Source organism: Lepidothrix coronata, unplaced genomic scaffold (assembly GCF_001604755.1).
Source record: "Lepidothrix coronata isolate B3197 unplaced genomic scaffold, Lepidothrix_coronata-1.0 Scaffold173, whole genome shotgun sequence".
Classification (NCBI taxonomy): Eukaryota; Metazoa; Chordata; class Aves; order Passeriformes; family Pipridae; genus Lepidothrix; species Lepidothrix coronata.
Window position 1 is genome coordinate 136,898 of NW_016690353.1, and position 18,411 is coordinate 155,308.

Genomic DNA, 18,411 nt, shown 5'->3' on the forward strand with positions numbered 1-18,411 from the left:
AGCAGCTACAGACTCTGAGCTGCTGTCATCTGGAGCACTTCCAGCCCAATAAACAGGGCACGGACAAAAAAGAAGCAGCTGTGAGCTGGATTTGTGCTCCAGCTTCCTAGGGGAGAGGAAGAGTGTCCAGAATCCCAATTTTCTCTCTCACAGCTCCAAAGCTGCATCAGCCACACTGATGCCATGTGTACATCAGGCAGAGAGCCCAGCTCCAGCAGAGACCTTTCCCAGTAATCCTGCCTGGAACAGGGCAGTACCACACAAGCTTAATGATGATCCAAAACCAATACAGGCACTGACATGACTTGTTAGGCACAGCAGTGCCAGGTAAACATGTTTTTACCTTGCAGGCACTGATCTTGCCTTTCCCATATTTCGACTCCTGGGATTCTCATCCTGGTATTGTGCTGTTGCTGTGCTTGCTCATCCCAGAGCCCCTCAGACACAGCTGTTTTATCTAATTCATACTGTTATCTAAAAATATGGGCTGGAAGGCTGCAGGAGGGGACAGGGACAGTGGCCAAACTTGTTCAGAATTTTAATCTGGACAGTGTAAACGAGATCATTTCAGTGAACTCCCCAAGCAGGAACAAGTAGCTTCTGTCAAAAAAATGCACAGCTTTACAAACAAGCTGTAGTTAAATCATTTCTATTTGGACCAAAAACAGGGCAGTGAAAAAAAAATCTTAATTATTAAGATTAATTAATTACACACAAAATGTAGAGTATGTTGAAGCTGAAGTGAACTATTCTGGCACCTTCGCTGTATGAATAAAAAATTCCCTGTGCTCACCTTTCTGCTGGAGCTCAGGGATTTCTCCTGTCTGGGGTGTCTCCTCTGTTCTGTGTGGCTAAAAGTTCAAGCCAGGCTGAGTTTAGTGACCTTTATAAAATAATTCTTGGCCCCTTGGTGGGTGGGTCGCCCACGGCTGCTCACACAACGAAATCAGAGCGACAGCAAGTGATTTTCTTGTCTCTCCAACGCCCAGGTCCAAGCTGAGCTCAAAAGGAAGTGGCGGAGGTGGCACCTGGAGAGGTTCCTGGGCTCGGACATGAAGTACCACCACCCTTCCTTGGGCAGCAACGGCACCAACTTCAGCACCCAGATCTCCATGCTGACCAAGTGCTCGCCAAAGACTCGCCGGTGCTCCGGCTTCCAGGCCGAATTCTCCCTGGTGTGATGGGGAGGGGCTCTCCCAGCAGGGAGCATCCAAAAGAGACACTGAGAGACTGAGGGATCCCCAGGAACCAGCGCTGACAAATCCCTGTGAAATGACGTGCTCCACATGAGCCAACAGAGGACACACAACTGGAAAAGCCACTGGCATCCAGGACAGGACCGGACAAGCCGAGAGGCAGAGAAATGCTTTTCCTCTCCCTCTTTTCAGACCTTTCACTCCTCAGTTTCAAGCCCTCGGGGGTTGATAACTATGAGTAAAGGTCCCAGTCGCTTGAGGAAAGCCTGGGGGATGCTGTGTCATAAATGATGAAGTACAGGGGAGGAAGGGAGGGGAGAGCCCGAGTCCTTGGGGGCTTTACCGGAACCGGCATCTCTGAAACAGATAAATTGCACTTTTTTAAAAAAGAAATGAGCCAGTAAAGGAGAGAGGGATGCAAGAAGCAGGAAAAAAAAAAAAATGCCGAACACATGAATGTGCCAAAATTCCTGTGGATAAGAGGTGATGATAAGGCATCAGAGTAGGGGACACGGGGAGAAGGGACAGGAGGAACATGAGCAGGAAGGGAGAGGCCCAGTGCATGACCCCTGTGTTTTACACAGGTGAAGATGAAGCTGCAGCACCAGGAAAGCCTCTCAGAGGATGCCCCAGGGCTGCAGTGTGTGCTGCTAATAACCCACTATCCTCATTAACAAAAGCTTTCCAGGCATCCTGGTGCTCTCTGGAAAAGCAGGTCGCTGAGAAGGAACAGCATGAGAATTCTCTGCACCGTGTTCAGGATGTGGTGTTTGTTTTGCTTGTGTTCAATGACCAGGAAACTTGGTTTGCATGCATAAAAACCAGGTACAGAGGCCAAAAGCAGAGCATGGCTGTGTTTTTCCTTCAAGTTCTCCCGTAGATCTTGGTGCCTTAATGCGCCCGGGATCATGAGGGATCAGGGGAAAATAATTGGGGTGTAATTCATTTGCACTTGCTTAGCAAACACTGCCAGGAAAGGGAGATGTAGAACCCTGTAATCACTAATTGAAGCAGACCTGCCGTGAGGAGCCACCCTCCAGATGAAAAAAATTAGTGTCACAGCAGTGAGGAAAATTGCTTTCATCAGGACAAGGTGCTCTCAGCACAGAACTGGCACTGCAGGAGTGAGGAAGGACTGAAGGGGCTATTAAATTGATTTCTTCTTCAGCTTTTGTGGGAAGCTTTCATCCTCTGATGAAGGCATTGTTAGATCTTTGAGATGTGTGTGTGCATTTTGCCTCTTTTTTGAAGGCCTATTAGTTTTCATCTAGGGGCAATCCCTATTTGAGGAATGCACATGGATCCCATTAAAACCAAGGGAATAGTCATGTTTTCTTTTTCTTCTTTTCTTGGTGGAGGGGCAAAGGAGAGGTGTGAAACCCAGTCCTGCTCAAGCACTGCATTTGAGACAATCCCCACACTCCCAAACTCAGTCAGAAGACAGAAAATAAAAGGATACAGATGTTTGTGTCCCACACAAACGGGGTTGCACCAGTTTTACACCGAGGGTGGGAAATCCCTGCTCAGCTCATGTGGGCTGCTCTCATCCTACTCTGACACATCCTCGAGAAGGAGAGTCTGGGCCACCAACACACAAACCTGGACAGGAAGGTGGGCTCCTCCTTCAGAGTTCAGAGATCTCAACTTGCCTACCAGGTGCTAACTAACAGCACCTGGACTTTTACTGCTCCATGATTTAATGTAGTTTATTGGAGGGAAGCATCTTTAACTTGCTGGTTTCTTTGCCTGCCTGAAGCCTCTGTGATTCACTGCCAGCCACCCACGCTGAGCCCAGGGGGAGACTCACAGACCAAGGACATCCAGTTCCTCCCTCAGTTCTGAGAGGGCAGTGCTCCATGCCAAAACCATTCCCAGAGCTGTACCTTTTATCAACTCCATGCTTCCTGAGTATCTCTCCATGTGTAGCCCTGAGAACAGCGTGGAGGGCTGAAGACAGTGAGGGGAATAAAGAACCCTGTGAAGGGCAGATGTGCAGTCCTGAGTTTCCAGTGAGCTAACTCAGACCTCAGCACAGTGTAGCCATGGCTACCCAGCCTGCAAAACCTCGGAGGATAAGTAGGTGTTGTGAAGATCCCTGGAGTTCAAGTGCTGGTGACCCCAGGCCAGCCAGGTGTGAGGAGCCACGTTACTCTGAGGCCATGCCAGCAGTGAGAATCCAGCACTGATGTGCCATAAGGTCATCAGGATGCTCTCTGAGCAGCTCTCTGATTCCCAAAACGCAGAGGAAGCAAGAGGATGCTTAAAATTTCCCCTCATTTCTTGCACTGAAGCCCTCGTGCCCTGACACCTTGGAAACAATATCCCGTTTAAATCCTCATGAGGTTCTCAGAGGCCAGGACTCTTTTATTTTAGTGGTCACAGCACCAAGGCTGCCAGAGCTCGAGGAGTGTTTGGACAATGCTCTCAGGCACTTGGTGTGATTTTTGGGGTTGTCCTGTGCAGGGCCAGGAGTTGGACTCAAATGATCCTTGTGGGTGCCTTCCAACTCAGGATATTCTGTGATTCTCCATGTGTTTGGTGCTTGTCTGGTGAGCACTTTCAGACCTGGAGTAGGACTCACAAAGGAAATACTGGAGAAATCCCACCAGCACCACTAGTTCTTCTCCTGTGCCTGCTTCGAAGCAAGGATTTGACCCAGCTCTGCATTTTACCAAGTGAATGTCCAGCTGCAAGGAAGCCCAGAAGAAGCAAGGGAAAACTCTCTCTCAGCTTCCAAGTCGTTCCACTTGGTATAAAATGCTTTGTCTCAGCGGTTCAGAGTTTTGAAGCAGTGTCAGCCAGGGAAACATTTGATTCATTGGGCTGCAGATCCATTCACCCTCTTAATCTGTCAGGGGAACTGTAGATGCCCAGGAAATTCCCTGGGCTGCAGAGGAGCACTGCCCGATCTTGTGAATGCATCCGCTGAGGTGCCTGAGGTGTGAACTGGAATCCCAGGTCCCAGACAAGCAAGAGAGGAGCCTGAGCACAGAGCTGTCAAGCAGAAGTGATGCACCATTGCCAGCAGGCTCCTCTGTGGGATGTGAGGGAATCCCTGCCCATCTGTTCTAGGCAGCCTTGCTGGGATAGCAGGTCTGTGAGCCATCAGCAGTGAGACACATTGTGCATTTTCCCTCTGTTCACCTTCCTTTTTCCTCTCCCTGTGCCTGGCACTGCACTTCCAGGAGGACTTTCTGCTTTGTGTTTTCAGCTTTGTTTCTGTTTCAGCCCTGTGCTGACCTGTGCCAGCATCAACCCTGTGCCAAAGGCAGTGGGAACAGGTTTGCCTTTTGGAGACACGACAGGCAAAAATCCAGCTGGTTATTTACCCATTCCACAGGGAATGTGGGAGATTCACCACCAGGCTATTCTGCACAGGAGCCTGAAGAGAGGCTGTTTCCTAAACTGAGGGTCTCCTTCAAAACACATGGAGAACATTAAAACAGTTCCCCAGGCATCCTACTGGCAATTATTTCAGCGCTGAACATCCAGCCACGTTGCCATTGTGCTGCCAAGGGGGTTTGAGAGATTAAATGAACGTGCTGAGTATACCTGCTGTGACAGGCATGGCAATATTAGTGACACAGGCAGGGCAGAGCTGCCAGCACAGCTGCCTGGGCCTTGGATTTCAGACAAACACAGGAGTCAGTGCTGAAATCACAGCTTTTCACTCTGGGGACGTGAGCAATCCAGTGAATGATGACATTGGGATCAGGCCCTCTTTTAACTGGCTTGCTGCAGGAATTTGGCTCCATACCTTGGCCTCCCTTACTCTGTCTTTCATCCAACTCATCAATAAAATGGGAGCTCAAGGACTTCACTACAAATGACAGCCTGAGGTGTCATGTCCTGGTCCCACACAGCACACAAGCAAGCCCCAGTCTGACCCCCCCAACTCCAGTGCAACACAGGAGGGACTCCAGTAAAGCAGCTGCATTAATTTGCTGCAAAATAATATTAATAGTCACATCTGGGTATGGGACAGAGATGTTTGAGGATCATGAATTTGGACTCCAGAACTCTTTACAGAAATTAAACCAAATTCTGATCCCACTTTTCACCAATCAGTTCACTGCAGCAACTTCTTAATTACACTTGGATTTGCCTTTAAAATAATTCCTTTATCTTCAGTCTGGAACTTTTTACTCTCTTCTTACACCAATGAGAGAGCAAGTCCCTCCTGTTAATTAGTCACTCTGCATTTCAGTGATTAAATTATTAAAAATTAGTGTGGAATAATTACAATACAAACATTAAATTATGGTCTCAAGGAGTAGAGGTAGGTACAAGCTTCAATACCAAGATTAGACTGTAGATATTTCTGTTCAACTGGGACCTAAAGATATTTCTATTCAACTGGGACCTGTGTTGCTCTGTGACCTCATAAGCAGCAAGAAATGAGAATATGACCCTGTTTGGGGTTAAAAAAAAAAAGAGGAGTAAAGAAATTCTAGGCTGCTGCAGAATTTCAGGGCATTAACTTGAAACTTTTTAAAATCAAAAAGGCCAGGAGATGAAACATTTGAATATTTTAGTTTAGTTTAGTTTGAGTTGGGTTTTTTTTGCCTAGGAAGCAGTTATATTTTTCTCAAGGAAGGTGTTGCTGGAGAAAAGATGTTTTGTACATTAACTAATCATCAGCTTTACATCTTTCTCAATATCCCACTTGTTTCCCATTCACAAGGAATGAGACAGGGTCACGTCTGTGCCACAGCACTACATGAGCAGAGGGATTAAACCCAAATCTCTGTCCCAATCTGATGGAAATATTTCCAGAGAGAGATACACCTGCTGATTAATGGAAGTTTTCTAGTGTTTCTTAAAAAGCAAAATGAAGTTCCAAAGAAAGCTCAGGAGGGAGTGAAGATCCCTTGGCTCCGTGGCAGGGATTAAAGGGGCTTGGTGGGATTATTTTGTCTCCAGTCCTTCCACCTTCACCCCAGTGTTCAAACAAGGGAAAACCCAGTGGGTTTCTGCGGGAAATATGAAATATTTTCGGACTAAAAGGGAATCTCACCAACTGGGAAATGCCAGTAAGTGTCTTCCTGGAGCTCATTTCATTCTGTCTGCACAAGTGCAGCTTGGTTGGATAAAGGGCCTGTGGAAACACAGGTGGATCAGGAGCAATGGTCCTTCTCTGGGAAAACAGGTGGATCAGGAACAATGCCTCTTCTCTGGAAGGTGTAACATCAAAGCCCATGTAAAACATTCTCCTTCCCATCCATCCCCACCTTCTGCTCTCAGGTGGGGTGTTCAGCTGAAAGAAGGGCCGTGGTCGGGGTGCTGCCACAGCCCAGCTTCCTTCCCAGCCTTGTGCTTCCCCCCACAGCATCTCTGCAGGGATGAATGTTCCAGACCCTTGGAGACACGGGGTGCACTCCTGAGCTCCCTGACTCCCAGTGCAGCTTTGCACTTTTCCCAGACAGAGCTACTGGTGGGCAGGGCCACGAAGGTGCTTGATAGTAGATGACCCTCCAAAGAGTAGGAGGTCAAGCTCTTGGCCTCACATGTACCCATATCAACCCAGAATGACTCTGCTGGCATCACCCAGGAACTAAACTGAAAAGTAGTAAGGAAAATAATTAATTCCCAGGATGGCACTTGGGGTCAGATGTGCCAAAATCCACCATTTTATTTCGGTCCGTCAACTTTTCATCCCTTCTCCACACCCAGTATTTACACACCAGTCTGATGAGGTGTAATTACAGTGACTGACCTTGTTCTTTCCCCTGGAGAGCTGTACACCTGTAAACTATGGCTTTTAGGAATTAGGAGTTTCCTGGGACCACAGACCACCTCTTCCACCTCCTGCTGAATGTCCTGACCTTGCTTACTCGTGTGGTGTTGTGCTGTTTTACTGAAGAGCCCTGGGTTTGAAGCCCTGGTTATTTCCAGGGTACTGTGGAGTCACAGGGAAGAAGACAAACATTAGGACTGGAGACCAGGCAACAGGTCTGTAGGGAAAATGATACCCCTTTGGGGTCTGAGGGCCCAGACCTTCAGGACACGCACATTTGGCATCGGCGGAGCACTAGTGTTTTGTACCCCAGTTTTGTGGACATTGTGCATTTGTACATAGGGGGAACCTGAACAGCACATTTAAAAAAAATAAATAAACGAAAGACATTTTTGATACTCAGATGGCGACGATAAATTAAGTTCAAAAAGGCACTTTTGAGTTCAAAAGCGCATTTTTCGGGCTCTGCCTCGAACACCTCAAGCTGTTGGTCGGTGGCTGGTGCCAACTGACTCTTCTCACTCAAGCTGTTGGCACCTCTGCTCTGCCCTCCTGTAAATAGGCTTTGACAGCAGAGAGTGATGGGAACTGGCTGTGAACAGAGACTCACCCTCTCTGTGGACTTTCCTGTACCTTGGTGCTTGTGATGTTTCCTCCATGCCAGTGAGAACAGGCCTGCTTGCTCAGCACAGGTGACATCTCTGCCTTGTTTCATGGCCTTCTGCCTGACGTTATTTATTTTGTTCTGACTCTGTAAATATGCAATGAATTGGCTATATATTTTTTTTTCCTTTGTATTTGGTTCATCTCCTTGCTTCAGAGGAGGTTCTTCTCTGTGGTTGACACTGCTGACAACAAGCAATAAAACCATCGTGAAGGCATCATGTCTAAGATGTTCCACCTGATATTTTAATTTATTTCTCAGAGTCCTGAAGAAGATAAAGACAGAAGAGGAAAGGCTAAAAAGGAGATAGTGAGCTGGTGAGGTGTTTGCCCAGAGTTAGGCAGAGTGACCTCATACTTTGTATGTTTAACCAGACCAAATCACTCTTAAAATCATAAAAATGTTTGGATTGGAAAGGAACTTTAACAGAATGAGCAGGGACATCTTCGAGTAGATCAGGAGACCTTTGGGAACAGAAGAATCAGTCCCAGCCCCAGCATGAGTGATTCCCAAAACCTCCACACTGAAGGCAACACCACTGCATGAGCTGGGTGGGTGGATGGTCTGCTGGAGGTGAGACTCGTGCATGGAGGTGATGGCCCTGCAGTTACAAACACACCATCATTCTTTTGCCATGGTCAAGAGGTCCAAAATGATTCCTGTACTTGTAGGTACCTGCACCCACCCTCACAAATATAACCTGTATTGATTGTTGGGTTGGGTGCTGGAATATCCTGCAACTGTCTCTGGTCCCTGGGCCACCCAAATTCATCCCCACAGGATTTCCCCCAGTATCTCGGAGGGGCAGACCAAAGCCACGATCTGTGTTTTACGTCACAGACTGTAGCAGTTCATAACCAGCCCTCAAGAGGAGGAAACCCCAAAAATATATTTAAAAAAACCCCCAAAACATACTTGTTCTCATTCCCTTCAGAACTGAACACAGAGTCCCAGAATCACAGACTATGCTGAGCTGGAAGGGACCCACAAGGATCACCCAAGCCTCAGCCCTGCACAGGCCCATCCCTAGGAGTACCACCCTGTGCCCCAGAGGATCATCCAAACCCTCCTGGAGCTTTGGCAGCCTTGGGGCTGTGCCCACTGCCCTGGGGAGCCTGGGCAGTGCCCAACCACCCTCTGGGGGAAGAACCTTTTCCCTGAGATCCAACCTGACCCTGCCCTGACACAACTCCAGGCCATTCCCTGGGATCCTGTCACACCCAGTCATCCAGGCCACTTCTGAGCAGCTTTTCAAGAGCAGACACAATGGGTCCATTTCTCCTGCAGAAATCCCACACCACTGTGAGAGACCAAAACGCTTAACCCAAGAGGTGGAAAACAGAGCTGCCATCCAGTGCTCTCTGCAACACTTGGCATAAACAATGACTAAGGGCATCTGATGATGCAATTGCCAGCTCAAGGTGGTGGTTTGAGTTGGGTTTGTCACAACCAGATGTGATTCCACAGCACTGGTGGCATAAATTCATAACCTGGGCATCGTGAGAACATCGAGAGACACTCAACCCATCCACCCCTGCACTGGACACGCACATTGTCACCGTACATGCATTTACAAACACGGGATGTCTGACTGCAGAATTAATTATACAAGGAACTGATGACTTCAGAGAATCAGGGAATCACAGAAGGGTTGGAGGGGTCCTTCCAGGTCACCTTGCTCCAACCCCCCTGCCATGGGCAGGGACACCTCCCACTAGCCCAGGTTGCTCCAGCCTGGCCTTGGACACTTCCAGGGATGGGGCAGCCACAGCTTCTCTGGGCAACCTGTGCCAGGGCCTCCCCGCTCTCAAGGGAGGAATTCCTTCCAAATATTTGATCCAAACCTGCCCTCTGTCAGTTTAAAGCCATAACCCCTTTTCCTGTCACTCCATGCCCCTGCAAGAAGTCCCTCTCCAGCTCTTTTGCAGGTGCAAAGGGAAGCACAGCAGTTGGGTCTGGGGGTTAATCATCCTGCTCCTTGGAAAGAAATGGACTGCAAAGCCTCCAAACCTCTGCTAGTTGATTCCAAATCATTATCAAGCCATTTAAATTAACGCTTCTTTCAGGCTTGGAACTGCCCAGTAGGGCTGATGATTTTTCACACCCTTCCTTTCCATTTCCAGTGTCCCTGCATGGTGGTAGTTCTGCAAATCTGGCCTCTGTCTCTGCCTCCTCCACACAGGGTGCATGCCAAGCTCTGGTGGCTTGTCCACTGCTTCCTGTGGAGACTGTGCTCATCCCCAGCACCTTTCCCACCCTGCCAGGTCACCAGAGACCTTCTGAGCCTTGTATGGTGACCTCAGCTTTGCAGCTTCCACCAGCCTTCCCAAGGGTGCTGCGTCTTCCCTGGATCCTGTCTGTGTCCCTTCCATCCTTGCTGTGTTCCCAGGACAGTGGCCCTGTCTTTTGAGGTTTTATTGCTCTAAACAAAGCATGAGCCTTCCTCTGTCTTGGAGAAAAGCCCAGCAGGCAACTACAATTGAACAGTAATTGTTCATATAAAAGTCACATTATTTAATGCACATGAATATCAGGCAGTGAAAATAGGATCACAGTGAGAGGTCAGTGAGCTTTCCCATGTCCATAGGGCCACTTCCACAGCTCTCCCCCTTTTTAAAGCTGATTTACACCCAGTGCTCACACTACTGATAAAAGGCCAAATCTACAACTTAAAATGACAAGTCTTGGCTATAAATGTCCCTCCTTTCCGTGTGGATTAAACATTTTCATTTAAAAGCAGAGGGTCTAATGCTCTGGGCCATTCTGAGAAGCAAAGCTGTTCCATACTGACTTCCACTGGATCCCTCTTGTGGGTTAAACCAGAAATCAGAAAAAAACAGGTTACAAGGGCTGGGGCAAGGGAAAAACAGCCAATTCCGTTTATCCTGTGCCTGTGGAGGTGAGGATAATCCCATTCCACCAAAAGATGCCTCTTCCACGGCTTGATGAAGGTCACCTGAGAAGCCTGAGGTCAAAATCAACCCAACCACCTGTGTGTCCCCTGTGCAAGAGCCATCCCTCCTGGCTGACAGTGAGCAGAGCACTGCTTTCCTTAGACACCCACCATTCCTCTGGATTTGATGCTTTCCTTAGACACACACCATCACTCTGGATTTGATAGAACGTGTGATCACGTACATCTGGACATTTCTGAGCTTAGATTTTGGGGCTCCTCTGTGTAAATTCAGTTTCATGGCTGCAAAAATATCATCCCCTGCAAGAAAGAGCCATGTTTAAGGATGGTCAGTGTCATCCTTTTCCTTTGATCCTCCAAGGTTTCCATGGCAAAATGCCAGAACAAGGACTTCTGTGGTCTCCATGACGTTAAAGGAATTTCCCACGGAGTGAATCAATATTAGTGGTTAAATTTTCTTCACTCCACATGCAACCAGTTGCACTCAAGTCCCTCCCACTGGGGTTATAAGGTTTGAACTGTGACTCGATGCAATCCTCAGAAGGAGTCTGGCTGCCCCCAGACAGGTTCAGGAAGACTGTGGATTGACCAAGGATCCCAAGGGATGGTGGCACAAAGAGCCTTGACGCTGTGTCACTGCTGTAATACCAGAGTCTTTGAAAGCCTTAAAACCTCTTCTGATGCTGACACATGTTCACAGAGAAACCATTCCTACTGGTATAACACAGAATCACAGAATCCAGGGGTCACTGAGGTTGGAAAAGGCCTCTGAGGCCACAGAGTCCAACCTGTGCCCCATCCCCACCTTGTCCCCCAGCCCAGAGCACTGAGTGCCACGTCCAGTCCTTCCTTGGACACCTCCAGGGATGGGGACTCTGCCACCTCCCTGGGCAGCCCCTGCCAATGTTGAGCCACCCTTTTCAGTGAAGAAATTCCTCCTGGTGTCCAACCTGACCCTCCCCTGGCACAGCTTGAGGCCGTGTCCTCCCATCCTGTCACCAGTTGCCTGGGAGAAGAGGCTGATCCTCCTCTTGCTACAACTTCCTTTCAGGCAGTTTTATGTCTGTTTTATGCTCAGAACTAAACTGTCCTTGCAGCCAAAGACCAGAAAGGCAAGAGTTTTTTGTACATGGCATTAGATCCCTGTTTATGGTGCTCAGTGATGAACCCTCTCCTGGAGTCCATCCCTGCCCCATCCCACTACTGACTGAACCTCTCTCCTTGGAAATATTTCCACTCCTCTCACTTAAGATCAAAGCCTTGAACCCTTATCACACACACCTTGAGAGTACAGGAAGCAACTTGGCACACTGAAACCAGCCAACATCACTCCAGCTCTTGGTTTTCAGAGCAAATCTACGTGATTATTGTGCATTGACTGGGACAGAGAAGAAAGAAAGGAGAACCTCTGGCTTGTAAACATGAGGGTTGGTGCATTTGGGGAATCAAGACCAAGACACTCTAAAGCACACTTTGTTGTCCAAACATTAGGAGGAAACACAAAATCACAGAATGGTTTGGGTTGGAGGAGACCTAAAATATCATCTTGTTCCAACCCCCCTGCCATGGCAGGGACACCTCCCACTAGACCAGGTTGCTCAGGGTTCCATCCAACCTGGCCTTGAACACTTCCAAGGGTGGGACAATTAATTCAACTCCAAAATTCAATGCCTTAATAATTAAATGTCCTGGTCGACAAGCAGGGGTCCTGTCAGTTAATATCAGCTCCAAATCAAGGTGTGGGTGGGAGCTGGGAAGTGACTTTTTGAGCCCAGTGATGGCAGTATTTGATGTGAATCAAACTGGGGTTGAACCACATCACAAAACACCCACATATCTGTGAATCTCCCTTGCAGGTCCTGAAAAGTGGCTACGCCCCATGGTCACTTTTTACCTGAATCCACTTGTGATTCTTATTTTACAAAGGAAGAAGGAAAATACCAGCAGCAGGACCTCAACACTGAATTGGCCACTGCTGCCCAGAGTCTGCCTCCCCCAGCAGATTTACTACCCTGGGATCCCTAATCAATGGCTGCTTCTTATCAGCCACTGAACTCCAAGCTCTTTGGCATAAAGCAGTCAGAATCCATAATATTTCATTATGTCCCATCTGCTCCCGGCTAAAAATTATGGGGGTATGGTAGAAACATGACTTTGGCTGGCAGTGATGAGGGGATTTATCACGTGTAATAAATTTATGTGTGTAATGTGATTTTTGGTTTGGACTGGGTGTGGGGTTTCATTCCATCCTATCTCTCATTTCCCACCAAGTCAGTGCCTGTGTCGTCTAATTCTGCACTAAATTCCAGCCCTCTCTCCTTGTGTCCTGTTTAGGTCACAGGAGGCTAAACAGAGGGTTCCTTGAGAGCTATTCCAGGAAGGCTCTGCCTTTTGAGAAGGTGCCAAACATGTTTGTGCACGATGGGAGAAGGTCCCTCCTGGCTGAGTCTGAACTCAGCCCTTCCTCAGTTTGTGATGGTCACATTTCCGAGGATCTGTTTGTAAATTAAAAGGTTGTTTGTAATCACATTTATCTGACCCGGAGAAGAAAGCTGGATGGTTTTATCCTTCCCTGCTTCCATTACTGGCCAGGAACCAGCAGTTTCTGAGAGAATTACTGTAATTGTGGCCAGAACTGGGCAAGGATAAAGCTTGGAATCAAAATTACAGAGTGTGTCTCAATCCTGGGCTCTCACCAGCTCCCCCATCTCAGAGGAAAGCTTTGGAATTCTCCAGCTGGACTGGTGATTAGGGCTTGTGTGAACAACTGATTGTGTTTGTTTGGATGAAGGGAAGGGAAGGGAAGGGAAAGAGAGAACCAAATAAAGTTAATTATGCTAAAACAGGCATGCTATGTTTTTTGGAGGGTTTTTTTTTTTCCCTGAAAAGTGAATTATAAAAATACCACCTGAAAAGAAATTTAACTGGGATGTGAAGTGGAACATTTCACTTCAGCCATTTTGATTTATTTAAAAAAAAAAAAAAAGGAAAAGAAAAGAGAAAAAGTCAAAATAAACTCAAATGGATATGCAAAAAAAAAAGAAGACAGCACTGTCTCCCTTCCACTGACTCACCTTAAAGTCAGAGGAACTGGATAAACTGAGAGCAACAATTCAGATCTTCAAGACAGTCCTGGCTTTGAGCAACCTGGTCTACTGGAAGGTGTCCATGCCCATGGTAGGAGAGTTGGAACTGGGTGGTCTTTAAGGCCCCTTCCAACCCAAACCATTCAATGATTCTAAGATTTAATATCCTACTACATCAGCTCACCTCTTCTATGTACAATGCTTAATTTGTATATAGTTTATAATACACATAATTCCTGTGGCAGGTTAAAGCACAAAGGTTGCATCTGTGGAGCCAAGGAGTGGTGAGAGTCAATGGGAACCTTTTCTAAAATCAACAAAAGAGATACAAAATTCAGCAACTCTCCTTATTCAAATGCCAGTCTAATTGCACTGCAGAATGTAAATTAATGGAACATTCTTTTGAGAGCCGCTCACATCCATAGTAATATCCCAGTTCTGGAAGTTGCCCAAGCCTTGAACAAGAGTGAAATTCTTCAGATTCAATATTATCTGAAGTGCTTTGGTGCGTTCACAGGGGGAAAGCATTTTAGGTGTTATTAAGGCAAAGTAGTAATTGCTGCAGCAAAGGGAGGAATTTCCAGGGGTCACACACGCTCAGCTAGAACATATCTCTTGTCAGAAGGTAAACAACGAGGACTTGGAACAGCAAAATGCTGGAGAGGTGCAGTGTGGCACACAGGGATGAAGCACTTCGGTGAGGAAGATAAATGAGAGTCCTCACCATTGTGGTCTGGCTGCAGAAGCTCGTTACCCAGGTTTCTACTTTTCATGAACCGAAAGGAAAACAAATGAAAACAAATGAAAACTAACACATTGCAACTTGGTGAGGTGGAAAATGCAGATCCCCATCATTCTGTTAATTCTGACCCCTCCATTTAAAGCTGTTCTGACCTTCCCAGGTCTGAGCAGTTAAATAGGTTTCCTTTCTTCACATTGTCTTCACAGGGCAGTACAAATTCCTCCCATCCCAGGAGATAAATCCCATTCCACCACAGGTTGAATTTAACCACAGAACGGGGAAAAACCTTCCACCCAATGTCTCTCTCCGTAAAGCCACTGCATCTCTGTGGAGAGAACTTGAAAAACTACATTTCATTGCACAGAGGCTGACTCTGCTTTGTCTCTGCTGAGTGGGACAGAGAGTGAAAAATTATTGTCAGCTCTGTAAACACGAAGCAAAGAGCAACTGCTATGGTAGTATTGACTTTCTGGGTGAAATTCCTCTCACCTGGTTTAAAGTATCTATTAAGCTGCTGTTAATGTCAGAGCCACTCATCTGAACTCCTTTCTAGAGAGTTCCTGTCAATGCAGTTAATTCATTTTAAGGGGAATTCGTCTGTCCAGGTGCAGCAGATCAATTGGGGCTCAATTCAAACCTACTCAAATAACTCCAAGCTGTCTGGTTTAGGAAACTTAAAGACAGAGGAGACATTGAAATTCCCAGTTTTTCTCTTTGGAAGGGACAAAGACCCTTTAACACCACACAAAGGCCTCGTTTCCCAGAATGCACTGAATCCAAACTGTAAAGAAGGGATTTAGAGATTCCTGATGGATGTGAACTCCTCTGCAAAGGTTTAAGGTGCTGACTACAGAGGTGGTGCCAAGGAGAACTTGGATTTTCAGTGAATGGATGGATCACCAGCATCTACAGCTGTCCTTGACCCTCTGAGGCAGAGCTACTCTAGTTCCTCTCAAATTAGTGAATAAAAGAATTGGTAACAAGTTCTCGGGAAGAAAAATGTGTGTCATGGGAGGCAAGGATGGAGATGCTCAAAAAGCCATTTCAGTTCAAAGCTAGAGGAGGAAACTGTTAAAAATTACAGTTTTGCTTGAAATCCACACCTGCAAAACTCACACTATATACAAAAGTGATATATTATATATATATTATATACATAATATTATATATATAATATTATATATTATATGTTATTATATATCATATATTATAATATCATATTATATATTATAAATATAATTGTCTGGGCTGGTAAGTAACTTTAGAACATATTTATCTGTTCTGCATTAATATTGAACACAAATCTTTGTAATAAGAATCTTTGGTGACCAGTGAGCGTGGAAACTTTGAGTATTATAATATAAAAACCCACTTATGACCAGAAAGGACATTGCTGTTGCTAAGAACATAGTTATCTTTACTACTCAGAAATTAGTGAAGGGTACCATGTGTAAGCAAAATATAAATCCAGAGCTTTTCAAAAAAGTGGAGAAAACATTTGCTACCTCCAGTAAGACACATAAAAGTCATGACCTTGGCTCAGTGACAGTAATCTTTTAAATTTTAGGCAATGTGGCTTCAGAGAGTGAATTTGGCCCTGCAAAGGAAATATTAGTTGGGATAGAACAACCACCAGATGATCACTAATACAGTTATTTTCCTTATGGGTCATAAAAAGTTCTTTCTTCCCCTAAGACAAAATGAGAACAAACCTGAACTTAAATATATTCAGTTTCTTTTTTAATAGAATATTAATTTTTTTGTGTTTCACGGGGCTGTTTGGGAGGTTTGGCTTTAATATATTGAAACTGCAGCTGCATATATTTGAATTATTTATGCACCCAGACGTGTAGGCTGTGATTAAGCTTCTTATTTGGTTGTAGCACAAGGGTCATTTCTTTTGCTGGTTGATTTAGCAGGAGGAAACCTTCCCTGTGGCTCTGCTTCACAGTAAATCGCTATTGGCAGATAGAAATGTCAGGTTTACCCTCCGGATGGGAACAATAACAAATCAGACCTTTGCTTGTTCCATTTTTTTCCTGCTGCACATGTGACAAGAGACGGGTGTTTCTCTCTGCTCTGAAATGTGGAGTTACAGTGGGGCATTTTTTCACACATTAACTTTATGGCCACCAAAAACTGAGGCAGCACAGCACAGGGTCCATGAAACTGGCAAAGACAAACTCCTCGGGGCCAAATTTCAGCTTTGCTGTTGAACTACTGAAGCTGAAATAATGTTATTTTTATTTCCCGGATCGCGCTTTTCTGGTGAATCTGTTTATGATCAGTGGGGGCTCGGTCGGAATCATAGAATGGTAGAATTATAAAATCATAGAGTCACAGAATGGTTTGCATGGAAGGGACCTTAAAGATCTTCTCATTCCAACCCCCTGCCATGGGCAGGGACACCTTCCACTAGCTCAGGTTGCTCCAACCTGGCCTTGGACACTTCCAGGGATGGGGCAGCTACAGCTTCTCTGGGCAACCTGTGCCAGGGCCTCAAAACCCTCACAGGGGAGAATTCCTTCCTAATATCTAATCTAAACCCACTCTCTTTCAAAACCCACAGCATCTACTGTAACTCTTCAAGCCTGCGTTTAAGCAGATGAAAACCTCATCCCAAATTGTTTGAACCCAAAGGATTTCCTGGGAACATCTGGGCAGGAGGTGTCAGGACAGTAGCAGTGTTTGCTGCTTGGGCAGGACAAATCACCTGCTGTTGATTTATTGTGACTGTAAACCCTGCATAACAAGGAGTCTTTTTTTCACTGGGTACAAAATACATCGATCTGAACTGTAATTCACTGGTAGTGACAAGGGACAAGTCAGTGCAGTCCGAGGGCATCACTGTGCTTTCCAAGCTCCCAACCAGAAAAAAAATCTTACATCAAAACTCTGGATAAAGCTGCCTCTGTGGGAGAAATGGTTCCACAGCTGAAGATCCAGCCGAGATCCATGGGTTTTAGGATGCTGACACACTTCTTTCCTCCACCTTCTCTGCTGTTCCCATCTTCCTGGACATGAAGGCACTGCCTTCACCTTCTTCACGAAGGTTCAAACCCATTTTGCTGCACCTTCTGAATGGCTGCCTGGAAAAGACAACTAATAACAAGTGCTGCCTGCTCCTGATGGGGCAGGGAATGGTTATCCACTTGCATCTTCAACATGGTTTGCAGAGCATCTCATCCCTCCACTTCAAGTTGAACTGCAGCCGGTAAGTAACTTAAGAACGTATTTATTTTATTTCTTTGCTTATTTTTATCCAGGCACTTAAGTGACAGGGCTAGAATTGCATTTTTCCCGTGTTTTGTTTTCAGTAGACTCCTTCTCTTAAGGGGGATGTAAACACATCATGTCACTGCCCATGACTGCAAGAGGTGGTGCAAGGGGGAGGGAGGCAGCAAAAGGAACACTCGAGGAACAGATGTCTTTGGATAACAAAAATGGCCATAATCCTGCTTTGCCTTTCCCTGCTGCTCCTTCTCCTCACAGCAGATGATGCTTCTCCAAACCAGCTCTGGGCTCCAAAAATACATCACAGGGTGTAATTCACGTTGTCCACAAAGCTATGGGATGTCAAAGAGGGAAGAAAGATGGGGAAAGGTGCTTCTGCTGAGGAAGAACCTCTGGAGGGGTGAAGGACTCATTCCCTGCCCCTGAGAGAAGTGACTTAGAACAGCCTTGTCTCCTTACAGATAAACTTTCTGATTCTGTAGGAAAAAAGTTAAATTTTCCATATTGCCTTCCAAAAGCATTTCCACAAACACCCACTCCCCCCCCCCAAAAAAAAAAAAAGCCAACTGAAAGCCACACAATTGAGATTTAGTTTCCCAGTGACTGGTGGAATTTAGAGCAACTTCTGGATAGTGCAGAAATTCAGAGGGTTGCTGTTAAAGTCTTGCTCCAGTGGTGGGAAGCAGTGGCTGATTCATGGCTGCAGGAAGTGCTAAGGTTGAAATCTAACAGGAAAAAAAAGAATTACAAGACACTGCAAGTGCAAAGCAAATCCCCAATCAAAGTTATAAAAGGCCAAAAATGTTCCACAATTTTTTTTTTTGTCCCTGTTTTCCCT

General features: G+C 46.1%; 1 protein-coding gene across 3 annotated transcripts in view; it reads left to right on the plus strand.

Moving 5' to 3' along the window:
• VIPR1 (vasoactive intestinal peptide receptor 1) overlaps window positions 1–7,819 on the plus strand; it is a 108,529-nt gene extending 100,710 nt beyond the window's left edge. For all 3 annotated transcript variants that reach the window (XM_017830051.1, XM_017830053.1, XM_017830052.1), the window contains one exon: window positions 990–7,819. In XM_017830051.1, coding sequence (XP_017685540.1) covers window positions 990–1,181 — 192 coding nt within the window. In that variant the 3' untranslated portion in view covers window positions 1,182–7,819. The remainder of the gene's footprint in view (window positions 1–989) is intronic.
• The last annotated feature ends 10,592 nt before the right edge of the window (window positions 7,820–18,411 follow it).